The 27,751-nt window shown below is 40.5% G+C and overlaps 1 protein-coding gene across 4 annotated transcripts in view; it reads left to right on the forward strand.

The window, feature by feature from the left end:
* Positions 1-1,190: 1,190 nt before the first annotated feature.
* LOC124276860 overlaps positions 1,191-27,751 on the forward strand; it is a 49,671-nt gene continuing 23,110 nt past the window's right edge. The window contains exon 1 of one of the 4 annotated variants that reach the window (XM_046712522.1): positions 1,191-1,301. In XM_046712522.1, the coding sequence (XP_046568478.1) occupies positions 1,251-1,301 (51 nt within the window). In that variant the 5' untranslated portion in view covers positions 1,191-1,250. Of the gene's footprint in view, positions 1,302-19,827; positions 19,872-20,335; positions 20,770-22,706; positions 22,728-27,751 lie in introns of those variants that run through there. The other 3 variants (XM_046712524.1, XM_046712523.1, XM_046712525.1) reach the window with 3 other exon arrangements.

The following is a 27,751-nucleotide window of genomic DNA, read 5'->3' on the forward strand; positions in this document are numbered from 1 at the left end:
AAAGTTTGGCCCTTTTGACTTTCCCTTGGCCCTTTTTTACTTTTCTTTGGCCCTTTTGTTCTTTGGCCCTTTTGCCCTGTTCCCTATGAAGATAACTGGATTTTCCAGCATGATAATGACCTAAAACACACTGTGGGCTACACAAAACAGTGGTTGTCTGCTGAAAATGGTCAAGTTACCACCTGCAGCCCAGATCTTAACCCTACTGTATTGAGAATGTGTGGGGACTAGTGAAGGACAGAATAAACAAAAACGACTTAGAAATATTGAGGATATGAAGAAAGAAGTTTTCAAATATTGGGATAGGCTGTCACAAGATTTCTTACAAACTTTGATGGGTATAGTGCACCTAGGTGTATTCAGTGGTGTAGGAGGTCTCAGAAAGTACTGAAAAGACACTTATAGACTGTAAGAGAATCATATCTCAACATGAACATTTAAGAAAAACTTCTATGGTTTATATACATGTATTAGATATTTGCGGAAACAACTTTCTCAATAATTTCTGGGAATGCTGTTTGTCTAGTTGTCTGACTTTCCTGCATCACAGACACAGGTGTATGTACAACAATCATCTGACGAAACACACACACACACACACACACACACTCTCTCTCTCTCTCTCTCTCTCTCTCTCTCTCTCTCTCTCTCTCTCTCTCTCTCTCTCTCTCTCTCTCTCTCTCTCTCTCTCTCTCTCTCTCTCTCTCTCTCTCTCTCTCTCTCTCTCTCTCTCTCTCTCTCTCTCTCTCTCTCTCTCTCTCTCTCTCTCTCTCTCCACACACACACACGAGACACTCGACACACTCGACACAGGCCATTGTACAATTGCCAAATTGTAAAATTCTTGCTCTCACCAGACAGTTATTTACCATTGATAACTATTTCCTTTACAACAAGTATATTTGTTTTGTTGACTATCACTGATGATATACTGTCCCCGAAGTTTGTCTTGAGGAAGGTAACTAAATGTGAGTTGCCAGGACACTGATGTTATCCAGACTGGTGTCCCTTTCCAGTATGCACAGCTTTCTGAATTTTATATGACTTCCTTCAAGATGTGTTGAATATGTTTCCATGGTAACCCAAACATCAGCTCTATACTCCTGTGTTATGCTTCAATCATAGCCATTGTTTTACAGTGGTTTTCCTGGATCAATACACGGCTGGTGTCACCAGCGTGGGGTGGACTGCATCAGACAGCTGCCTGGCTGCAGGTCTCCACACAGTTCTCCATACTTCCACTTGTCATCATGCCAGGCTGGAGACTCTTTATCAGGAAACATCGACAGAAAAAAGAAAAGGTACTTTTTCATCCTTTTCTTATTTAAAAAAATAAAATTGGGTAGATTAATAATCTTTTTTATTACACTAATATGAAAATATATGTATCAAAGTAGAAATTTAACAAGATTTGTTGTGTAATTTCTCCCTCAGTCTGTGTTCATTAGCAATTGGTTGCAATTCCAAGCCTTACTGCTATATATGTTACAGTACATTTTACATTCAGCTCAGTGTCTTATACAAGTGTGTTTAATTAGGTTCTTTGCTGAGACACAATATTATATTTCACACAATTTACAGAAATACCTCCCACTTGTGCAGAGGGATGGAAATCGTGGATATGTTTTTGTGGCAGTTGTTCAAAATAATCTGTGTAGGTCATATCATTGGACTTGTCTACTGGCATATTGAAAAGTGTACGGGAAACATGGTATCTGGTCACACCAATTATATCATCCTCAACTCTCTGGGGAGTATACAGTAGTGGTGGTCCGATTAATTGAAATAATCAAAGATTGGTCGCAATGACTAAACGACCAAGCAATCCATCATGTTTTCTCATAATCACACACAAACAATTTTGGCACACTTGTTTGCATTATCAACATTTTTCACAAGGTTGGTTTTGTCTGTTACATTTCATAAGTACTACAAGCTCGTTCCTTGTCATGATTGAAATTATCTTAAAGATTCCAGGAAATTTATGTTCCTAACATGCTAGTCCTCCTTTAAAGGTGTGAAATTTGTAAATGCATTTTGTGCAATTTGAAAAAAACACTGAAAGAAGTAAATGTTTTTCTATATTTGTTGTGCATTAACAAACATAAACAGGAGAATTTGATAAATCACGCTAACCAATTTTTTTCGATGATTGATCGGTTGTAATGAACCAATTATCAATTGTTAGATTTATTCCCAACACTAGTATACAGCCCAAGCTGCCTACAGGGCGTTAAAAGGTTTTCATATCCACAACCCATATCTGGTACCCATTGCCAGCTGGGTGAAAAGAGGCACATTGAAATCTGTCACTTACCCAGTCAGACGCCGCATGTTTTGATACTTGTGTTTCGGGTGTATGGTGGTATGTTTCCATTATCTGGTCATCTACCAGTGGACTTGTGTTTTAAGCACCTCAATCAAGATGTGTATGTCCCAAGTGAGCTCTGTTCCTGTGGTGGTTGCATACATTTCTGCCATCATCATTCTGTGAAAATACTCACAGCATTCCATCAGCTTTGGACATAAACCAACTACATGACAATACCTGTGATTACAGTTCCTGATACTTTGACATCTTCCAGTAAATTGCTGTCACTGACCATATGAAAAATTCCTTACAATGCTGCATTAAAATGACGACTGCATACAACATTAGTGAGAGGCATAGTATAATAATGTCATGTGAATCACTGCATAGGTCCAATGCAAAAACACACTAAAATTCTGTAACAGAAAATAACTATGAGAATTCATCCTTTCTTTAAAAATATTCAGCTGCATTAACATTATGACTCTTTGTTCTCTCCTGCTGGCTCCAACAAAGTCTTCACCTGCAGCAAAAGGATAACATTATTTTAAAAATTAACCATGCATCCCACACCCAAAGGAACCCCAAACTGAGTGTATGCATGCATGTATTTTACACAGAGAAACAGGGTAATGAGTAATATATTGTTTGGTTGTTGTTTTTGTCTCTTTGTGTTAATATTACTGTGACTTGAGATGACTTTGTACTGTATAGAATGCTACCAGAATGTTCATTGATTTGTTCAATTAGGAAAAGATGTACGTACATACTCAAACAATCTATTTCTAAAGATGAACCAATTACCCTGCACTATATTGTATTGATTCCTGGTCATGTGCTGTTACACTCTGAAGGGCTGGATTCATGGGAAATATTCACAGGTACTATTAGTCAATATTGTCGCTTGAACGAACATGGATGTACATCTAATGGAAACACATTATGACAGAGTGGCAAACAGAACATTTCCTGCATGAATGTTAAGGGGAGATAAATCTTAATGCCCTATTTCTGTGACTTACTTCAGGCTTGAATATTTTTGGTTTAGTGAACCGTATGGTATGTATGGCATCTATTGTGTGTGATCAACTACGTTACAAACTTAAAGGTTGTTCAAAATTCAGTGTTCAGGAAGGAATGAAGAATTCGAAAAAAAGGCAGGGGTAATGTGATTTACACATGAAAGGGGAACATGATAGTGTCTATAAGCTCAGGCTGTAACGATTCACTCGCATATTCGGTGAATCGAACCGTAGCCCTTCATGAATTCAATTCGTTATTCGTGGTCACCAGAACTGAATATTAACGAATATTTAAGATTTTTTTAAGGGAGCATGTTTTACTTGAACCCATATGTCCTTTCCAAAGTGAGATATGCAAGAATGGAACATGTACTAGCATTGCAGTAGTGCAAGTCATGTTAGTTTGCCAAGACTGCACATGGTACTGTCGATTATAACTATAACATACCAAATTTGAGTGTCATGAGATCACTGGTTATTGCTGTGACAAATCAAAACTGTCAACATGGGCGTTCATATTGTACATCAATGACTTAACTACAATATTGTATTCGTGAATAATTATTCGTATTCGTTACCCAATATTCATGATACGTATCATCTTCGCCACATAGTGTATTCGTTGCAGCCCTACTATAAGCATCTACTTTTCAGGGTGTGGGTTCGAATCCCGGATGGGACTCAAAAGTACTAGAATCTGTACTTTACTAAGAAAGTGTAATCCCAAATATAACATATGTTACCGGTACATTTTACCACTTTCTAAATGGCATTGTGTAATCATACTTTTCAGTCATCAACATTTCGAAGCTCCCTTATTTGTACAAACAATTGGTCATATAAGACCATGTACATATATATTGTCTCTGACTGATCATGTCACGAACCTGTGCAACATGGAATGAAATGCTTCATACGGTAATTCACATGCATCATGTTGAGCAAGAGGAAGGGTCACATTTATGGTAGGGGCTGCTACCTATCAGGCACAGGTCAGTTCCTACACAATCACCAATGTATGTACAGTAATCATCTGTCTGAGAATCTCAACCAGCCATCTGACTATGAATCCAATATATCATCTGACTATGAATCTTCTACAAACATCTGACTGTTAATATCATACAATCATTTGTCATGTGACTGGGAATATTGTATAGTCATCAGTCAGCTGACTATGAATCTTACACAGTCATCTGACTGTAAATCTTATAAATACATTCATCTTACTGAGTCTTATGTAATCATCTGTCCTGTCAATCTTATATGGCGATTTGTCTGTGAAGCTCTCAAATTAATCATTCATTTGACTAAGAATATTGTACAATGACGAGACTGTGAATCTGACACTATCATCAATCATCTGACTGTAGTCAGTTTTTTTTGTACAGTGATGATACAGGTCAAGACAAAACCCAGCTACAACAGCGTACACATTGACATACAGAGATACATAGTCACTAGAAAGGAGTCAATTTGTCAAACTTTTGTTATGAGTCCTGGGTCCCGATCCACAAAATGTTTGCAGTGCTATGACAATCGACAATCGTATTAGTCTGGAGTTATGACAGGTCGTAACGTTACGAACACTTTGTGGATCGGAACACTGATGTTTACAGTCATCAACTGTGGCTGCCTGTGTTTGGCTTGTTATATGCATGTATGTTGGGCTTATTGTATGCAATTGTATTTGGCTTGTTGTATGCATGGGTGTTTGGCTTGTTGGGCTTGTCGTATGCATGTGTGTTTGGCTTGTTGGGCTTGTTGTATCCATGTGTGTTTGGCTTATTGTATGCATGTGTGTTTGGCATGTTGTATGCATGTGTGTTTAGCTTGTTGTATGCATGTGTGTTTGGCTTGTTGTATGCATGTGTGTTTGGCTTGTTGTATGCATGTGTGTTTGGCTTGTATGCATGTGTGTTTGGCTTGTATCCATGTGTGTTTGGCTTGTATTCATGTGTGTTGAGCCTATTGTATGCATGTGTAAATGTGTTTGGCATGTTGTATGCACTATGCATGTGTGTTTGGCTTATTGTATGCATGTGTGTTGGGCTTGTTGTATGCATGTGTGTTGGGCTTGTATGCATGTGTGTTTGGCTTGTTGTATCTATGTGTGTTTGGCTTATTGCATGCATGTGTACATGTGTTTGGCATGTTGTATGCATGTGTGTTGGGATTGTATGCATGTGTGTTTGGTTTATTGTATGCATGTGTGTTTGGCTTGTTGTATGCATGTGTGTTTGGCTTGTTTGGCTTGTTGTATGCATGTGTGTTTGGCTTGTTGTATGCATGTGTGTTTGGCATGTTGTATGTATGTGTGTTTGGCATGTTGTATGCATGTGTGTTTGGCTTGTTTGGCTTGTTGTATGCATGTGTGTTTGGCTTGTTGTATGCATGTGTGTTTGGCATGTTGTATGCATGTGTGTTTGTCATGTTGGGCTTGTTGTATGCATGTGTCTTTGGCTTGTTGTATGCATGTGTGCTTGGATTGTTGTATGTATGTGTGTTTGCCTTGTTTGGATTGTTGTATGTATGTGTGTTTGCCTTGTTGTATGCATGTGTGTTTGGCATGTTAATAATAATAAAATAAAATGCAGATTTCTTCATGCGCCTTTTCCACGTCAGCAGATATGCTCAAGGCGCAACAATGACAGATAAAAAGAGTCTCCCACATTTATACAGCAATATGTACAGGTCCAAAATAGAGTTCCAAATAATACATTGAAAACAGGTATGTTTTGAGTCCTGACTTGAATGTGGCAATACTATCAGAAACTTTCAGATTGTATGGGAGTGAATTCCACAAGGTTGGGGCTGCATATGAAAAAGTCCGGTTTCCAAAAGTTTTAAGCTTGAAGTTTGGCACGAACAGAAACTCCTGATTGGATGATCGAAGGCAGCGCTTGTTTGAGTAAGGAGTAAGCAGGTCAGAGAGATATGGGGGAGCAAGTCCGTGACGGGCCATGTAGGTCAAGCAGAGGATTTTGTAGTCGCTTCTTGCCTTGATGGGGAGCCAGTGCAACTGTTTAAGAACAGGTGTGATGTGGCCATGTTTGGGAATGCGACTGATAATACGCGGCGGCCGTGTTCTGCACCTTCTGTAACTTATCCAATAGCCTCTGACTGATCCCAAACAACAAGCTGTTGCAGTAGTCGAGCCTTGAAATCACAAGCGCCGGACTAAGGCATGGGTGGCTTCAGCTGTAAGATATTGACGGATGTTGCTGATGGAGCGAAGATGGAAATAGCAAGTCTTACAGATGTTGTTCACCTGTGTTTCCATTGACAGTGATGTATCAAAGTATATGCCTAGATCTTTGACAGATGAGCTTATAGGAACAACTGCATCGGCGATGGTTAGGTTCTTAATGGGACATCTTGAAATTTGGTGACTTGTTCCTACCAGAAGTGCCTCAGTCTTCGTGTCATTGAGTTTAAGCATATGAGTTGTCATCCAGGACTTGATTTCCCCTGTGCAGTTTGTGAGTTCTTGAAGTGACTGATTTAGATTTTGCAGTGGTATTTTCTTGAGGAGTTGGGTGTCATCTGCGTAAGAGTGATGCGACATGTTGTGGACTGATGTGATGTTGGCAACATGACCAGTATACAGCAGGAACAGCAACGGTCCCAAAACAGATCCCTGTGGTACTCCATGTTTGAGAGTAATGCTGTCAGATCTGTCTTTCCCTATCATTACACACTGCCGTCTGTCACAGAGATAGGAGCTTATCCAGTTCAGTACTATGCCGTCAATTCCATACTGGGTTTTCAGCAGATTTAAAAGGATACTATGGTCTATGGTATCAAATGCTGAGGAGAGGTCTAAAAGGACCAATGCTGCTATGTCACCCCATCTACATTCCGTCTCAACTCATCACTAACTTGTACTAAAGCTGTTTCAGTACTATGACATTGTCGGTATGCATACTGATGCTTGTCCAATAGGTTATGATTGTCCAAGTGTTCCTTCAGCCTGATACTGACAGCCCTTTCCACAACTTTTGAAAGAAAAGAGAGATCGATACCGGGCGGAAATTCTTGAAATCACTACTATCCAAATTAGGTTTCTTCAGTAAAGGCTTAACAAAAGAGTTCTTGAATTCCTGAGGAAAATATCCGCTTCCGAGGCTTTTGTTTACAATGTCTGTTACAGTTGGCAAAAACAGATCAATATTTTCTAGAAGGAACTTGGTGGGAACTGGATCAGAGGGGCAGGATGTTGGTTTTGATTTGGTCATAATAGTTCTGATCTCATCCTCAGAAAAAGGATCAAACCTATCGACTCTCTCACCTGTGAAATGTGGAATTTCGACAGGAGATGATTGTTCCATGTCAGCTGACAGTCCTTCACGAATTTTGTCAATCTTGTTGACGAAGAATTCATTTATTGAATCTGCCATATTTTTGTTGTATGCATGTGTGTTTGGCATGTTGGGCTTGTTGTATACATGTGTGTTTGGTAAGTTGTATGCATGTGTGTTTGGCTTGTTGTATGCATGTGTGTTTGGCATGTATGCATGTGTGTTTGGCTTGTATGCATGTGTGTTTGGCATGTTGTCTGTATGTGTGTTTGGCTTTTTCTATGCATGTGTGTTTGGCTTATTGACTGTATGCATGTGTGTTGGGCTTGTATGCATGTGTGTTTGGCTTGTTGTGCTTGTTGTATGCATGTGTGTTGGGCTTGTTGGGCTTGTTGTATCCATGTGTGTTTGGCTTGTATGCAAGTGTGTTTGGCATGTTGTATGTATGTGTGTTTGGCTTTTTCTATGCATGTGTGTTTGGCTTGTTGTATGCATGTGTGTTTGGCTTGTTGAGCTTGTTGTATGCATGTGTGTTTGGCTTGTTGCATGCATGTGTATTTGGTATGTTGTATGCATGTGTGTTTGGCTTGTATGCATGTATTAATTCATGGCAGTGTGAGCAAGGTAAACACAAATGGAAGAAATCGTTTCTAGATTAAACTGAAATATTTATTTTGGCAGATGAGAGCAGACTTCTAGTGTGAATGCATTCGCTGATATTGACAAATGAAGGTGTGTCGGACGACAGCTCTTTCCAACAAAACAAGGTTTATTCTGTTGTAAGTAAGGGGGGCAATATGACAGTTGGTGCTGTAAGACTGACTGAAGTGTCGTGTTTACATTATGTGCTGTATCCATCCTTACATGAAAACACTGTAATGAAGTTCAAATATGGAACACCTGTATTCTGTGTTGTTATGACAAGTTGGTTGACTACCACAGTACTGACTCAGCCCTGCTTGTATCTGGTGTTACTGAGACTGTGTTGATGGAACACACAAATTACCTACTGATGTGTCAGCTGTTTGGGCTTGGCCTGAAGTACATGGATTAAACACAGACAATTTGTTTATAATGAGGGATAAAATCTACAGCCACCACTTTCGCCCCACCATGGAATGTTGGGTTACTCTCTTCAAGAAGCAGGGTGTGTATCTTTCAGTGGTGTCATAAGATCATCCTACAACTGAAGCAATTACGTAGGTTTCAGGATTGTTATCCAAACTGTAATCAGAATAGCCCTTCACAAAGTAAGAAAATAACAAACAATGGATGTAAATCACATACAGTCAAATCCCGATGAGTTGAATCGCTGGGGACCAAGTTATACATTCGACTTATCGATGTATTCGAGACATTGGTATGTCTATGAGGGTAGAAAAAAAAGATGATCCAGTCCTAATTCCTTCACCTAAGCATTTGTTTACCTAATGATTTCCCTATCACTCATAGGGGCACCTTATCAGTTCCAGTCTGATTAGCACAGACAGTGATTTCCGTAAAATCACTAATCTGCCTTTTGAATTCACCTGTCAATGGCGGAAAGGTGTGAGCCGCGCTGGTTTGTTAATTGGATCAGTTTGCTACACCAATCAACTTCTCATTGACTGACTTCGGCTTATGTATACAAGATTGCTGTTGTTTGAATCTCATGGGACCAAATTTCCTTCTCGAGTCATCATGTGTATTTATGAGGCGAATTCGTGTAACCGGAAATCAAATGATGACAACTATAACAGGGAATGGTCGGGACCGACAGGTACTTCGAGTTATGCATAATATTCGAGACACCGGCATTTGACTCATCGGGATTTGACTGTATTTTCATGAGCTTTCAATAATTTCAGCAAATATCATTTGGTATGATATTCTAGTTCAACACGACAATATCAAACCAAGACTATTTGTGATATTTACAGGATACAAGGCACATTGATAATTTGCGAGTATAGTAAGCAAACTATATATATGGTACACCCAATTGGAATACAATTTTGTGAGTTCCGGTAGATCTAGTTCAGCAAAGATTATCATTTAATCAGTTTGTTTTACCGGGTACTAATAATGGTTGGTCACATTTATTTGGTGAACATTAAAGTTTACAACTGGTGCTGTATTTATTTGTGTGTTACAATAGTAGTATCTTTGTAAAATAACTCAGTGAATAGATCTTTGTGAAATAACTTTGTCTATTGGGCTTCTGTAAATATAATTTTAAAACTCATAGACGTCACTGTCCATTGCATCCAATGGGCAAGGTGTATTGCACATTGCACACATTGGGTAAACAGCCTGCTCAATGCATACAACAGGCAGTTGCACAAATTGGGTGTGACATACACATATGAATGACAATTAAGTATTCTGTCATATTTCTAAATTCAAAATTACTGGTAACAAATAGAATGAACAGGGTGGGCATTACATATCTTATTAATTTTCATGTCTTCACTATCAATAAAAAGTTTTTACAAAATTCTACATTGATTGAATAAACAAGATTCTTTTCTGTCGAAAGTGTTTAAGTGAAGATTTTAGTGCATTGTTTGAACATTAACCAAGTCATAAATTTGCATCAGGCAACAATTAGAACAATTGTGCTTTACAAATTGTCCTGCATTTATTTACATTATTTCAGGTTTGATATGTCTGTACATATTATTTAAGAGTATTGACTTAAAGGGCTGATGAAAAACAGGACAACTGAGGCTAGGCAATAACATGTTTTATTCCATCATGAGATCTTCATTTGGAAAGAGGAAGAGGATATTACTCAGCCTATAAATAAAATATGTACACTTCAAAATTGTTAAAATTTTAAAACTGAAAGTACGTGGTGGCGCGTGGTCCTGTGCATAGAGCTCAGGACATGAATCAGTTGAAGTTAAGCAACGTTGAGCTCGGAGAGTCTTTGGATGGGTGTTTGGCTGCTTGACTGCTGAGAGTTTCTAGGACTTCAGTCCTGCCCCACAACGAAACACATGTGATACATGTGGTCTCACCTTAGGCAAGTGAGTTTGTTCACTATTGCCTCTGTTCATCCAGCAGGAAATGGGTACCCAGTGGGACAAAGTCCTATGACTATAACCTTCTAGTGCCGAGCAGGCAGCTTGGGTTATCCGGGGTAATAATGTTGTGCTGTTTGTGCTTTCTTTGAGCATGCCCCTTTGTGGTGTGGAGTACTGCGTGGTATAAGTACCCTCATTATCATTATTATTATGTTTTACAGATTAAAGATGAAAATGCAGCAGAGTGGGTTCGTGTGATTCTGGCACAGTCAGGCTGGTAAGGCTCATCATCAGCTCAGGGCCCTCGCCCCCTCTACATGCAGCCCAGACAGCGAATGGGACTTCTCCCAGGAAACACTGCCTAGTAGAACCCACCAAGAACTTTCCGGAGAATATGAAGGCTCCCCAACACTGCAGCCTTCTGCATTACCCAGAGTGTCAGAAGGGCTGTGCTCCCAGTGGAGAACCGGGGCACTCTCCTGATCTGCGCCAAGAGATCAGGAGGTACCAAACCAAGGGCACCGAGAACAATGGGGAGCCTGACGACAGTGTACTTGGGATGCAAGCGAGTCATTTCAAAGGCGAGGTCTGCATATTTATCATGCTTTTCCTGAATCTTGCCAATTACATTGTTGTCAAACGGAACAGAAAATTCAATGATATAAATGAATTCATTGGCTTTATCAAAAAGGACAAGATCAGGTTTGTTGGCAGGAATTCGTCTGAGGCTGTATATGGGCCTATTCCACAGAAGTTTGAAAGCATCATTTTCCATGACGCCTTGGACATGTATTGGGGGCGCGGTGAGAGAGCTGGCTAAGGCGCTAGGCTAGTGATCCAGCTAGGTTGAGGTGTCGGGATCAAGCCAACCTGTGACTGGGGTTAAAAACCTTGGAGTCAACTTTGTGTGCAGACTCTTTCAGTGTTGTCACAACCCCTAGTGTACAGTACACAACCCTGTGCACTTAAAAGAACCCATGAATCCGTTGGTATATGACCAGATGGTGGCCACATGAATATGTGCAAACACCTAGTTGCGGGTACAGCAACATGCAGTGAACTTGGACAGAGTACTGTGACTATGTGTCCCCTGAGTCCACCCAGCTGTGAATGGGTACCTCTTTAGGATGAGAAAGCCGCAATAACTCGGTGCGCCTAGTGGCTGCAAGAGTTGTATACTCCCCAGGGGAGTTGAGATTGATAATACGATGTGCTGTTGAGATTGACATCCAATGATCAAGGGAAAAAATACCACCGCCTTGAGCATGCACTAGTTGGCTGGATATGTGCGCTATATAAATATCCTATAATATAATAATGTTCAGGGTCGTACCATGGATGGACCTCGGAGTCAAAGCCACAGACATGTCGGAGACGGTAGTAAAAGCAACGAGCCATGCCATCATGTCGTTTTTAGATATGCTGTTTGTGCCAAAGAAGGGCATCCACTGACAAGGTGTTGGACAGTCTCTGTGAATTGATTACAGAGTCGACATTTCATATTGATGTTTTGGCGATTACGAGTGGGAAGTGACTGGTCCTGAGCAGCAAAAAAAGGAAGCCCTAGGTTTCACATTTAAGACCAGCTGACTTCATCCAGGCGAAGGAATCGGTGGGATTGCTATTCTGTTCCACACACTGCATGTACACACGATGCAATGGCTTCTCAGAAAGCCTCTTCACAAAAGACCGACTCTGGGCAGACTTCGTGAAGGACTTCACCTGGTTTACTCCCATCGCTGTACCGTCCAGCAGTACATCGCCATCAGTAAAATCAACCTCAAATTTCAGATTCTGTCCAACAACCCTGGCACGCTAAGATAGCTGTGGAATTCTTTCCTTTCCTCATGAATCTTCACATACATCACCAGAGGATCATCTGATAAATAAATATGTGCAAAAGTACACAATAAAATTCTATCATGAAGAGCCTCCACATTAATCAAACCCCGTCCTCCAGAACTGATTGGTATATATAAACGATTGAGAGAGGAACGAGGGTGGTGGGCTCTGTTATCAGACATGATCCTTCTGGTCAGGCGGTCAAGACTCTGGATGTCTTGTTTTGTCCAATCAACTACTCCAAAGGAATAGGAAAGGACTGGCACAGCAAAAGTATTGGTGGCTTTGACCTTGTTTCGAGCATTTAGCTCTGAGCTCCAGATTTTCTTTAAGCGAGATTTGTACTCGGCCCGAAGTTTTTCTAAAATAGGAGTAGGCCTGATCTTCCACAAGATGCTCAATAACTCCTCCCCCGCACAACCTGACCGATCCATCATTAGTTATCTTGCCACGTTTCAAACGAAGAGTATTACATTTGTCAAGCCCAAATGTCGTGCCAATATCATTAGAAAAGGACTCGTCAAGGAGAACCTGCTTTTTCAAATTGGTATCTCCTTTGGCAAGGAGCTCGATGTCATCCATGTAAAGGAGATGAGTAAGCGGTGTTGGGGATCTGTGCTGAGGAGGTCCAGGATGGTAACCTTCCTCTCTATTGAGCAGAAAGCTCAAAGGATTTAGAGACAAACAAAAAAAGCAAAGGACTGAAAGAGTCCCCAATTCCCCTTATTGGAATAGATTCCATAGTCTGCACCTGCCCTTGCGAGTCAAGTTGAGTCGACGAGCAACTCATTAAAGACTTGAGTAAATCAAGTAGTCGCTCCGGGAGGTCAATACAACAAAGAGACCTCAGAATCCATTCATAAGGGTCAGAGTCGTATGCTTTCTTATAGTCAATCCAGCACATGGAGAGGTTGCGGTGATATGTTTTAGCCTCTTCCAAAATCATTTTCTGTACAAGAAGTTGATCCTTGCACCCCCCATTATCCCTTTCTTGCTCCCTTCTGCTCTCTGTAAACTATATCATTAGCAGAGCAGTATGATGACACGAGGTTTGTCAAACACCCTGTGAATAATTTGTATTGTGTATTCAAACATGTGATATGGCGGAAGTTTTGGGGATCAGTCAAGTCTCCTTTTTTGGGAAGGAGTATTGTGTGACCTTTGCAGAACCATGGTGGAACATCACCTGTGTCCACGAGAGAACTGAAACAGTGAAGTAATGATGTTTGGACACAGGGAAATAGTTTCCAGTTCCGGTTTCGAATGCCATCAGGCCCTGGAGCTGTATTAGATTTGGACTTTTTTATCACACTTTTCAGGCAATCTGGTGAGATGTAACAGACAAACGACCTAGTTACTTTCTCATGCATTGCATGGCCATAATTACTGACCCATGGTGCCTCAAGGTTCTAGGTCGCCGGGTATAGACCACAACTGTTTCCAGAACCTCTCATTGGCATCCATGGGAGGCCGCTTATCATGCTCACCATCACCATTTGTTTTAAGTTGACTGTAAAAGTGTTTTTCATTATTTCTAAAAAGTTTATGTTGTTTGATGAATATTTTTCTTTTCCCATTTTTTCTTTCTTTCAGTCAAAACTGACTGAATCGGCAATTTGGAGAAGTAACTTTTCTTTGGTTGTATTGTAATGTAATTTAAATTTTCTCCAAATTGACTTTTGACGTTTTGACATTGGACTCCCTGATGATCTTAACTTCAGGCAGAGCTCTATCCTGGAAATGTATTTTCTAGTTTCTGTTAATTTCACTTGAAACTGGTTTTTCTTTGGTGTATTGTTCTTAGTATTGGATGTTTTTTCTTTGAAAACTGTGTGGAGTTCCTCCAAGGTTCGAGCGGCAGCATAGACACAACAATTCACTTCATGTAACGAACAGTCCGCAGAGAGTTTCATAGAAATAATGTCATTTAATAAATTAATTTCATTTTTGGGAAAAGATTCAGTTGTTTGTTTAATTGGCCTCCGTTTTTCTAAAGGTAAATCAGATATTTCATCATAAATAGAATGAAACAAAATGTACACAGGATTTTCGGAAAGATCAGCAACTGAGGAAGAGAATGAGAGAGGGTCCGAAATTTTGGGGCCATTTGGCTCTACGCCGGAAGAGTTTCCATCAGGAAGAGGAGAGAGGTTAACACGGATGTCCATCAGCTGTTTTGGGTCTGCTGCCACTTGAGCATTCTGCTCATGCAAAGGTTCCTGACGGGCACCAGTTGTGGGTTGAACTGGCTCATGGGGCAAGAGATTTTTAAGCCGCCGGAATTGATCTCGGATATTTTGCTCTGTCAGGAAAGCATACATGGGCATGGCATTGTCCCAATGCAGCTTAAAAGACTTGCCATTTATTCGTGGATTATCAGGCCACCCTGTCGCTCTCGCACACTCAAGTAGTGTGGTTTTAAGATGGTTTGACCAAGATATTCTTGATCGGCACTGTGTCTTCCCCTGGGGCAAGTCCCATCTCCAGTGTGGTTGGTTTGACTACCGGAGGAAGGCTGACTGGGCTGCAGAAGTGAAAGATTGATTTCTTCTTGCCTGTTTGTAACCCAGTAAGAAAACCAGCCCTAACTGGGTGATGTACGTTCAGTTCAGGGAATAATATTCCCCTATCTAGGCCCACCATGGAGAGGCATACATCATCAGGCCCATTATTATTATTATTATATTCTTGTTGATGAGCTTATACATTATGTTCAGATACTTGAAAGTAAATCTGTGGTATTTTATTATTTAAACAAGCAATTATTTTCACAAAAGGACCAAGAACATTAGGACACACCTTCCCACATTCTTTCTTGAATGGGGTCAGTGGGGTAGCCCAGTGGTTAAAGCGTTCGCTTGTCACTCTGAAGACACGGGTTCAATTTCCCACATTGGTATAATGTGTGAAGCCCATTTCTGGTGTCCCCCACCGTGATGTTGCTGGAATATTGCTAAAAGTGGCGTAAAACCATACTCACTCACTCACTTTCTTGAATGGTTGATAATAGAATGAGCAGGGTTTGCATTACATTACTGCACTGAACAATGTTACTGATTTGTTTAGCATTGTCTACTGCCTTTCCTTTTGTGTGTTGACAATTAAACACATTGTCAGTGAAGTCATAATTGTTGTTGGATTTACAAAGCATGCAAGGCAGCTTTTATTTTGATACCTAACATAAATACGACCATACTGAAGCTACTGACTGAAGACAGCCATTGTGCTGGGGAATCTGGCTACTGATTGAAGACAGTCATGTGCTGGGGAATCTGGCTACTGTCCGAAGACAGTCATTGTGCTGGGAGTCTGGCTACTGACTGAAGACAGTCATTGTGCTGGGGAATCTGGCTACTGACTGAAGACAGTCATTGTGCTGGGAGTCTGGCTACTGACTGAAGACAGTCATTGTGCTGGGGAATCTGGCTACTGACCGAAGACAGTCATGCTAGGGAATAACATTCTTTTGATGAATATCTGTTCAAAGGTGTCATGAGTATTTATCAGTAAAAGTGCTGTTTTATTTGTGCAGTGACCTGAGCACAATCTTTGTGTGGAATAAGACTTAACAAAATCTGCTCTCTGATTTCTCTTTAAAAACTCTTATTTTCTAGAAAAATTCTGAATTTATTTTTACGGGAAACAATTTCGTATGTCACCAGTGATTTATATGAGTGAACACTGGTAAAAGCATTCAGAAGCTTAGTGTGTGATCCTTTGTGTGTCGATTGTGTATATTGCGTGTTATTGACAATGAAGTTTCACAAAGTTTTTCCGAATGCATGCCATAGTCCATATGAAAGTGAAACAAATGGCAGAGCCGACCACACACTCACCCCCAACTCTCACCTTTGGTGCTCAGGGCTGGCTTTCAGTCATGACTCCGTTTTTCCTTAGATTCAGGTTCGGCATCTCTGCTATTGATATTACTAGGTAACATTTTAACAGCTTAACAACAGGTGTAATAGTGACCAACAATCGAAGCACATCTTTTCAGTACTATTTAACCAGCACTATTTTTCAGTACTATTTAACCACACATTGGACATTCAAGACAATGTATCAATAATATCTGTACACAGAACATCTGCAAGACTATGGGGACTGTGGTATTGCAAGAATGCATGCAAAAAGATACTACTCGTTTCATTGGATTCAAATGGTATATCTCAAGTTATATGACACCTACTAATTGTTATTTCCACACAAGATAATACAATGAAGATACCAACTTTGTCGGTTGACTGAACGTGGATATGTATGTTGTCGCCATTTTGGGGCAAGGAACATTACTCTCAGTCACTGATCTTAGTAAGATAGAGTGGCATGAACATCTCATTTATACTCACATGGAGTTTAACTATATGTTTATGCCCTTATTTAATAGACAACTGGGGCGGTGGGGTAGCCTAGTGGTTAAAGCGTTGGCTCGTCACGCCGAAGACCCGGGTTCGATTCCCCACATGGGCACAATGTGTTAAGCCCATTTCTGGTGTCCCCCGCCGTGATATTGCTGGAATATTGCTAAAAGCGTCGTAAAACCAAACTCAGTCAGTCAGTCAGTAATAGACAACTCTTTTCTCCTGTGAAATCATACATTACATATGTGCATCTTGGTTTCTGTCCTTGGTCATTTTTCTTTGCTCGGGTCCATAAAAACAGCATGATTGACCCCCTGGAAAGTCTATAATTGTATAGTATCATAACAACATGTGGAGCATCATTTCAGCAACTGTTGATATTGTGCTCACTCTGACATCACAATTGTCACTGACATGATGTGAATGCTGAGGGAATCCTGAGTGAAGCCTAATTATACTCTTTGTGTGTCAGGAGGGATCACCTTGACTGATGAGGTGTTGGGGGTGTTTGAAAGTAAATACCCCTCAAGTGTAGGAAGATTGGGGAGGGGTGTACACAGGGAGGAGTGATAGTAATCCTCAGTGAGGGAGGAGGGATAGTAATCCTCCCTGTGAACAGTGTGGGGATGGGGGCAGAAATCCTCCCTGCATACAGTGTGGGCTTGAGGGTAGTAATCCTCCCTGTATACAGGCAGGGGTTGGGGTAGTAATCCTCCCTGTGTACAGTGAAGGGTTGGGGGTAGTATTCCTCCCTGTGTACAGTGAGGGTGGTTGGGGGTAGTAATCCTCCCTGTGTACAGTGGGGGTGGTTGGGGGTAGTAATCCTCCCTGTGTACAGTGTGGGTTGGGAGTAGTAATCCTCCCTGTGTACAGTGAGGGGGTGGGGTAGTAATCCTCCCTGTAAACAGTGTGGGGTTGAGGGTAGTAATCCTCCCTGTGTACAGTGAGGGGTTGGGGGTAGTAATCCTACCTGTATACAGTCAGGGGTTGGGGGTAGTAATCCTCCCTGTATACAGTGTGGGGTTGGGTGTAGTAATCCTACCTATATACTGTCAGGGGTTGGGGGTAGTAATCCTCCTGTGTAGAGGTGAGGGTTGGGTGTAGTAATCCTCCCTGTGTACAGTGAGGGGTTGGGGTAGTAATCCTCCCTGTGTACAGTGAGGGTTGGGGGTAGTAATCCTCCTGTGTACAGTGAGGGGTTGGGGGTAGTAATCCTCCCTGTGTACAGTGAGGGGTGGGGTAGTAATCCTCCCTGTGTACAGTGAGGGGTGGGACAGTAATCCTCCCTGTGTACAGTGAGGGGTGGGCAGTAATCCTCCCTGTGTACAGTGAAGGGTGGGGCAGTAATCCTCCCTGTGTACAGTGAGGGGTGGGACAGTAATCCTCCTGTGTACAGTGAGGGTTGGGGTAGTAATCCTCCCTGTGTACAGTGAGGGGTGGGAGCAGTAATCCTCCCTGTGTACAGTGAGGGGGTGGGGTAGTAATCCTCCCTGTGTACAGTGAGGGGTGGGGCAGTAATCCTCCCTGTGTACAGTGAGGGGTTGGGGCAGTAATCCTCCCTGTGTACAGTGAAGGGGTGGGGCAGTAATAATCCCTGTGTACAGTGAGGGGTTGGGAGTAGTAATCCTCCCTGTGTACAGTGAGGAGTTGGGGTAGTAATCCTCTCTGTGTATTGTGGGGTTGGGGGTAGTAATCCTCCCTGTGTACAGTGTGGGATGGGAGTAATAATCCACCCTGTGTATTGGAGTGGGGTTGGTGTATTGTAGTAATCCTCCTGTGTACAGTGTGGGATGGGAGTAGTAATCCACCCTGTGTATTGTGGGGTTGGGGGTAGTAATCCTCCCTGTGTATTGTGGGGTTGGGGGTAGTAATCCTCCCTGTGTACAGTGTGGGGTTGGGGGTAGTAATATTCCCTGTGTACAGTGTGGGGTTGGGGATAGTAATATTCCCTGTGTACAGTGTGGGGTTGGGGGTAGTAATCCTCCCTGTGTACAGTGTGGGATGGGAGTAGTAATCCACCCTGTGTACAGTCAAGGGTTGGGGGTAGTAATCCTCCCTGTGTATTGTGGGGTTGGGGGTAGTAATCCTCCCTGTGTACAGTGTGGGGTTGGGGGTAGTAATATTCCCTGTGTACAGTGTGGGGTTGGGGATAGTAATATTCCCTGTGTACAGTGTGGGGTTGGGGGTAGTAATCCTCCCTGTGTACAGTGTGGGATGGGAGTAGTAATCCACCCTGTGTACATTCAGGGGTTGGGGGTAGTAATCCACCCTGTGTAGTGAGGGTTGGGGGCAGTAATCCTCCCTGTGTACAGTGTGGGGTTGGGGGTAGTAATATTCCCTGTGTACAGTGTGGGGTTGGGGGTAGTAATCCTCCTGTGTACAGTGAGGGGTTGGGGTAGTAATCCACCCTGTGTACAGTGAGGGGTTGGGGGTAGTAATATTCCCTGTGTACAGTGTGGGGTTGGGGGTAGTAATATTCACCGTGTACAGTGTGGGGTTGGGGGTAGTAATCCTCCCTGTGTACAGTGAGGGGTTGGGGGTAGTAATATTCCCTGTGTACAGTGAGGGGTTGGGGGTAGTAATCCTCTCTGTGTACAGTGAGGGGTTGGGGGTAGTAATCCTCCCTGTGTACAGTGAGGGGTTGGGGGTAGTAATCCTCTCTGTGTACCAGAGGGAGGGGAGAACAAGAATCTGACATATGATGTTCTCACACAACTTCACCTCTGTTTGTCAACCTTTGTTAATGGAGTTGTACACTTCGGAATGTGTGTGGTGAATGTGATCTGGGGTGTCACATTCATGCACAACACAGCTACACACCTTGATTGAATATCACAGGCACCATTGTTTGTTGAATGGGGGAAATAATCAGACCTTGTTTTGGCATACTTCCAAATTAGGATTAACTTTCCAAGTTCCACGTGACTGGAGTCTGTTCGTTATGATGTATACATACACATTAACCACCAGTGTGTTATGTAGACTCTGACATCAATGCTGAGACAACAGCTCGGAATGTGGACATAGTGAGTATTCACTAGACGACTGTAGCATGGTGGGTGCAGTGATAATGAACGAAAGATGTTATGATGGCCAGTGACTGTAAGATGGTGAATGTAAACTTCTGACAACATCAGGAAGGAGTGACTGTAATGGCGTTACGGTTATGATGTAAATAAGAAACCAGTTGTTCTGTTGATTACTTTAACTTGTATATGATCTACGTAATAGAACCTGACTGCATCCCCATCTTGGTTCCACCAGGTAGGATTACATCCTACATGCTAGTTAACTCTATCTGCCTCGCTGAACTTAATGATAGTCATACATGCCAATGTGTTTCATTCACTGAGATTCCCTTGAGATCAGTGTGCCACATAACACCAGCTTGATAGTGATGCATTATAGATGCTTCTCTCCTGCTTCCCTGGTTGGCTGTGTTGGAAAGGGTTGACTCAAAGGAGGTTTGCACATTGGAGCGGGTGGTTTCAGAACGCAGAATGCAATCAATGTGTTTTGTTGACAAAACAAATCTACACAAACTGCTTTGTTTGCAAAGTAAGGGATTCCACACACTCCTCACCTAATTATCTGACTTCATCCATAGGCAGCCCTGTTACTGGTCCATTTCACTTTCCACCAAGACCAGTGGCTGTATTATTACATGTTGATTGTTTGCCGGTGGTACAGCCCAGTAAGAGAGACAGGCAATTGAGCCCTATTGTCCTCCAGAAGCTTACCTCACTGATCCAAGGTGGAGGATACCCTTCAGCCATAACAAAAGTCAGCTTACCTCAGTCTGGCCTTAGCAGACGGCTGTTCGTAAGTTGTAACCAGAACTTGAGGAAATTTATCAACAAGAACTTTGCCAACACATTTGTCTTGGGTTTCTCGGCTGTGTGATAGGCAAGACTTATATTGTAGGTAAGTAACCATGGGTCACTGAGTCTGGAATGATGCAGAACATATGTACTAAGTTGCCACTATTGTCAGCTGGGTTACAGGTTCATTCACCCTCCAGTGTAACAACTGGCATCTCATCAATCTACCTCCTATTGTTGCATTTATGCATGTATTCTATGAAATGAAGTTTCAATGGGAAATATATGTTTAACCTTTTCTCTAAATTAATCAAACTGGGTGTTTCTGTTGATATGGGAACAGATTTTGTGTAAAAATTCCTTCAAATCCACGGACACTACAAAGAGTCATATTCAGTCATAAGTTATTACATGAACTGACTTCCAACAATACTATGTGTATGTAAGTGTCCGTGAATATATGACAGATACGTAATATGATATGTTGTAATGCCACTATGTTTCTTAATTTGAGGATGAGGTATTGAACTGTGTCAAACAGATCCACAGTTGGATGAAATAAGAACCTGTTCCAAGCCATCAGCTATCATTTTACCAAGTGACAAGGGACAGTATCTGATAATACTGTGTTTAACTACATTTGTCATCCAAATTGTATTTGTTGGTGTTATGAGTTTATGTGAAGCCACATGAAGTGTTAGTTAGACCAGACAATGTTGCAGGGGTCAGTCCAGATATCATGTATGAACACAGATTATAGACTCTGATTCCCATGTGTCTGTAGTTTACCAGCCTCCAGTGAGTGTGTTGTGTCAGTCCTCAGTGCTACAACTGGCAACCACAATAAAGTCACCAAGGAAAATACCTGAAGTACTATCTGTCTTATGAAGGCCAACTCACTTTGTGGGTATCTGTCAGACTTACTTTGTTGTACATTTTCAATCTGCCTGTTCTTACATATTCAAGACATATCTTTTATGTTTTCAGTTAAGAAACTGTTTTTCTCACACTTCAAATGATCATAGCTTGGAAAAGTGCAGAACTGGATGTGTTATGATAAAATATCTAGATCTTGACCAAGATATGTAATTATAGATATGCTGATCTAAAGGGACATATGATAAGCCAAGTCACATACAGTGTTTTAGCCAGAAAATACATAGAAAATTCTAAAGGATAAATGCAATCACAACTTATCACATGTTTTGAATCAGTCTGAATCTTTGTGTCATAAAACTTGATACCATCCATAAAATATCTGATAAAATATCTGATATAATATCTGATAAAATATCTGAAATATCTAACATCAGGCAGTGACCTGATGTTGCCCTAATCTCCTTTCTGCAGATCTAAAATCAGGTGATGGATGAAGCCTGCCCTAATCACCTCTATACAGATCTAACATCTGATGTTGAGCTGAGGTTGCCCTAATCTCTTCTAAGTAAGAACATGTTCCAAACATGACACCGAGCATCACACTCCAGTTACTCAGTGGGTGTGTGAGGTAAACACCCCACACATGGTCCTCCTATAAAACATGTTTTGCCATATTGCAGTCTGATGTCCCTCTTTATATTCAAGTTATACACAAATGTTTATATAACCACAGGGCCCTATACACCCACAGGTGAATACTTTACATGCACAGTACTAATGCTTTATTCTCAATCTAAAACGTTGTTTTTAAAAATATTTTTAAAACATTTGTTTACACAGTTCTTATGTTTTCTAAATGTGTAAAGGAGGAGGACATTGAATCCTTCTTGGTCAGTAGTCCTAGGAACATGCAGATCACCAGCCACCTAAAATGATGAATGATGTGCCGCTGAAAACACTGCACCTAAAGCATTGGATTATTGATTATATATTGACAAACGTATACACAGAACTCACTTTCTGGCTTCTCAAGTGAAATCTCTTGAGATTAGAAGTAGGTGAATCAACAATGCTTATTTATATTTCAATGCATCAATTATTGAGATGTGCTAGCTAACAAAGTTATCAGAACAGTCTGCCTGAAGGGAGACATAGTCAGCATCAGGAAAACAACAAACCAATGTGAGTACAGTTTGTGTTCTTTTCTAAATCAAATTCATCATATTTCAAATTATCATAACTAAAGTGGTTGATTTCAAAATGATGATCCTTTGAGAGAATATATTTCAAATGTCGTATCTATTTTTGTGACACAAGCCCAGTATGGACCTGAGCATACATTGTTGTTCAAAGCAGAAATTGAGATAGTCTTGCATATCAATTGAAGCTAAACTTGTTGAAAATTAAGAGCCATTTCTTTGTTTGCCTGTGCATAACTCAGCCATATTTAAAGGTAGTAGATATGTCGTTTCTGTCATTGCTGCATGAAAACGTGACATCTAACCAGAACAGAGTATGAATCTTTGAGATCAATGTTTCTTTGTATGGAGTTGGATTAAAATAATTTACAAACCATAGTACTGTTGAAAAAACAAGGATAGACAAAAGTGTATTTAAGCTTAAAGTGGAAACAACAAAGAATATTTGTCAGGGACTGACAAGCAATAAAGAAATGGTTTTGAATGGCTTTCATACATTTACCTACCCCGGGGTAGTTTGTCTCCAGTAACTCAACCACACTATTTTTACACCCAGCCCTTTCTGCATTGCTAAAGCTGTAAATGAAGCAAGAATATATTTCCTCAGGTTCAGACTCTGTATCTCACTGGGGCTCCTTTTCAATTTCAATTTAGTTATTTGTTTGTATCAGAATTATATATATTCAGAGACTTAGTGTCAGTCTAACATTCACCTTGTTACCTTCAACAACATCAGGTCATATATGCCAGCATCTAGATTGCTGTGTGAGACTGGGGCCAACTCTTAATCTCTGAAACTAAATGAACTTCTTTTAAATTGAAAAGAAAACCCAGTGAGGAGGGAGGTTCAGAACCTGAAAAAAAATTAGTCTTGCATTATTCAGGGCATGTGCATTACAGTAAAGGTTTGGTGGATGGGAAAAACATTGTTCAGGGAGTTTAAGACAGACTATATGAGACTGTTCTCGTTTCCAACTGATATCAGGCCACATCTGAGTGGCCCTATAGTTTACCTTCTTAGTGTTAGAGGTGTCAGATTACAGCTGGATACTGAACAATTGGACACATTGTATGTGAAGCATTGCATGAAATTCTACTGTGGATACTCTGAAGTACAATGTCCATACATTATTAGTATTACTCTTCATAATTCATTGGGTAGGTGTTACTCTTCATTCCTGGACTGAACAGCCAACACTAAACTATGGATACAGTGGCTGGAAGGATCCATTTGTTTCACTTACTAAGGTATACTGACGTTCCCTGCTGGATATATTCATACTCAGTTGCTGTTATTGGAATTTAGATATGTGAAGACACAGGTTATGTTGCTGTTGGTATTAAGGTGTGTGAAGACACAGGTTATGTTGCTGTTGGAACTTAGATGTGTGAGGACACAGGTTATGTTGCTGTTGGAATTAAGGTATGTGAAGACACAGGTTATGCTGCTGTTGGAATTAAGACAAGTGAAGACAGGTTGTGCTGCTGTTGGAATTAAGACGTGTTAAGACACAGGTTATGTTGCTGTTGGAATTAAGACATGTGAAGACACAGGTTATGTTGCTGTTGGAATTAAGACAAGTGAAGACACAGGTTATGTTGCTGTTGGAATTAAGACATGTGAAGACACAGGTTATGTTGCTGTTGTAATTAAGACATGTGAAGACACAGGATATGTTGCTGTTGGAATTAAGACAAGTGAAGACACAGGTTATGTTGCTGTTGGAATTAAGATGTGTGAAGACACAGGTTATCTTGCTGTTGGACTTAAGTCATGTGAAGACACAGGTTATGTTGCTGTTGGAATTAAGTCAAGTGAAGACACAGGTTATGTTGCTGTTGGAATTAAGATGTGTGAAGACACAGGTTATCTTGCTGTTGGAATTAAGATGTGTGAAGACACAGGTTATGTTGCTGTTGGAATTAAGACATGTGAAGACACAGGTTATGCTGCTGTTAGAATTAAGACGTGTGAAGACACAGGTTATCTTGCTGTTGGACTTAAGTCATGTGAAGACACAGGTTATGTTGCTGTTGGAATTAAGATGTGTGAAGACACGGGTTATGTTGCTGTTGGAATTAAGACATGTGAAGACACAGGTTATGTTGCTGTTGGAATTAAGACTTGAAGACACAGGTTATGTTGCTGTTGGAATTAAGACAAGTGAAGACACAGGTTATGTTGCTGTTGGAATGAAGACATGTGAAGACACAGGTTATGTTGCTGTTGTAATTAAGACGTGTGAAGACACAGGTTATGTTGTTGGAATTAAGACATGTGAAGACAGGTTATATTGCTGTTGGAATTAAGACAAGTGAAGACACAGGTTATGTTGCTGTTGGAATCAAGATGTGTGAAGACACAGGTTATGTTGCTGTTGGAATTCAGATGTGTGAAGACACAGGTTATGTTGCTGTTGGAATTAAGACATGTGAAGACATAGGTTATGCTGCTGTTAGAATTAAGACGTGTGAAGACACGGTTGCTGTTGGAATTAAGACATGTGAAGACACAGGTTATGTTGCTGTTGGAATTAAGACAAGTGAAGACACAGGTTATGTTGCTGTTGGAATTAAGACATGTGAAGACAGGTTATGTTGCTGTTGGAATTAAGACAAGTGAAGACACAGGTTATGTTGCTGTTGGACTTAAGATGTGTGAAGACGCAGGTTATATTGGTGTTGGACTTAAGATGTGTGAAGACACAGGTTATATTGGTGTTGGAATTAAGACGAGTGAAGACACAGGTTATGTTGCTGTTGGACTTAAGATGTGTGAAGACACAGGTTATATTGCTGTTGGAATTAAGACATGTGAAGACAGGTTATGTTGCTGTTGGAATTAAGATGTGTGAAGATACAGGTTATGTTGCTGTTGGAATTAAGACATGTGAAGACAGGTTATATTGCTGTTGGAATTAAGACGAGTGAAGACACAGGTTATGTTGCTGTTGGAATTAAGACAAGTGAAGACACAGGTTATGTTGCTGTTGGACTTAAGATGTGTGAAGACACAGGTTATATTGCTGTTGGAATTAAGACATGTGAAGACAGGTTATATTGCTGTTGGAATTAAGATGTGTGAAGATACAGGTTATGTTGCTGTTGGAATTAAGACATGTGAAGACAGGTTATATTGCTGTTGGAATTAAGACAAGTGAAGACACAGGTTTTGTTGCTGTTCAGTTGGAATTAAGACATGTGAAGACACAGGTTATATTGCTGTTGGAATTAAGACAAGTGAAGACACAGGTTTTGTTGCTGTTGGAATTAAGATGTGTGAAGACACAGGTTATGTTGCTGTTGGAATTAAGACATGTGAAGACAGATTATAGTGCTGTTGGAATTAAGACAAGTGAAGACACAGGTTTTGTTGCTGTTGGAATGAAGACATGTGAAGACACAGTTATGTTGCTGTTGGAATTAAGATGTATGAAAACAGGTTTTGTTGCTGTTGGAATTAAGATGTGTGAAGACACAGGTTATGTTGCTGTTGGAATTAAGACAAGTGAAGACACAGGTTATATTGCTGTTCAGTTGGAATTAAGATATGTAAGGGCAGGTAGAGTTTGTGATGTAAGTGAATCACAATCTCCCCATCAGTAAGTGGTTAGGCTGCCCCATAACACACATAACACAGCTGATTCTTTTTCGATGTGTGGTCTAATCCTTTATTTAGATTAGCAGTTAGAACTGAAAAGGCCCACAAATTGAGTTAGAACCACATTTTGTCACTACTTCCGTGTATGACTGTATGCAAATACAGTGCCTATCAACCTGTGTCACACTAGCTTTGTTCACATCATCTTAGCAGCCTTCCCACCTGCCAATCAACATGTCTATAACAAGGTAACACTCCCGTTATCTGCCCACTGACTTACACGCAAAGACAGGCCTCATTTATCATAGTTTTCTCTTATTCCTCACTATAGCAACAGAGTTAAAATAATTGGAATTTTATGATATCTACCCAATTTTGTCCCTTAGAACTGACTTTGATGCGAGCATATACTACCTGTACATGAAAGATAGCCTATGGGTGAGCTAGATGCTTCAGGGTAAAATGTTTTATATTGAAACGCATATATTCTCCCATACTTGTAGGGAGGAATTTTTTATGTGAACAAGGATATATATATATTCTGAAACAGTTTTCAACACAGTTGTCAAAGAACAATACAGTAGATACATTCAGTTGTCAAAAATGTTAACAGAATCTGCATCAAATTTGGAAATGCACAATATGAAGGCTGCAACATATGCACAGGTAGGAGTAATTGCTTCCTTTCAGTAGATATTTATTCTCACATACATCATATTATGTGAAGAACAATTTGACAATTCCAAATCAAAAACATTTCATAAATACAGTTTTCCATTTAATATAACATTGAATACTATTTCATGAATTTGCAGTTTTGACAACATGTAATTTTTCTTACCATACTTTATCCATATCCAGTAATTTATATTGTTGTAATGTCTCATTAAACAACAAGGAACAAGTCATGGTATATATTGTCATGGTATAAAGTGTTATGGTACATGTAGGCATGGTACCCCTATATACTGTCATGGTATAGATTGTCATGGTATAAAGTGTTATGGTACATGTAGGCATGGTACCCCTATATATTGTCATGGTATAGATTGTCATGGTATAAAGTGTTATGGTACATGTAGGCATGGTACCCCTATATACTGTCATGGTATATATTGTCATGGTATAAAGTGTTATGGTACATGTAGGCATGGTACCCCTATATATTGTCATGGTATAGATTATAATGGTATAAAGTGTTATGGTACATGTAGGCATGGTACCCCTATATACTGTCATGGTATAGATTGTCAAAGTATATATTGTTATGGTACATATAATTATGATATATTGTGACATGGTACATATAATCACAGTATTTAGTGTCATGGTACTTAGTGTTATATATTGTAACATGGTATGTATGATTACACTATTTAGTGGTATATATTGTCATGGTACGTATG

The sequence above is a fragment of the Haliotis rubra genome, unplaced genomic scaffold, assembly GCF_003918875.1.
Source record: "Haliotis rubra isolate DU_JTF1 unplaced genomic scaffold, ASM391887v1 Scf214, whole genome shotgun sequence".
Taxonomy (NCBI): Eukaryota; Metazoa; Mollusca; class Gastropoda; order Lepetellida; family Haliotidae; genus Haliotis; species Haliotis rubra.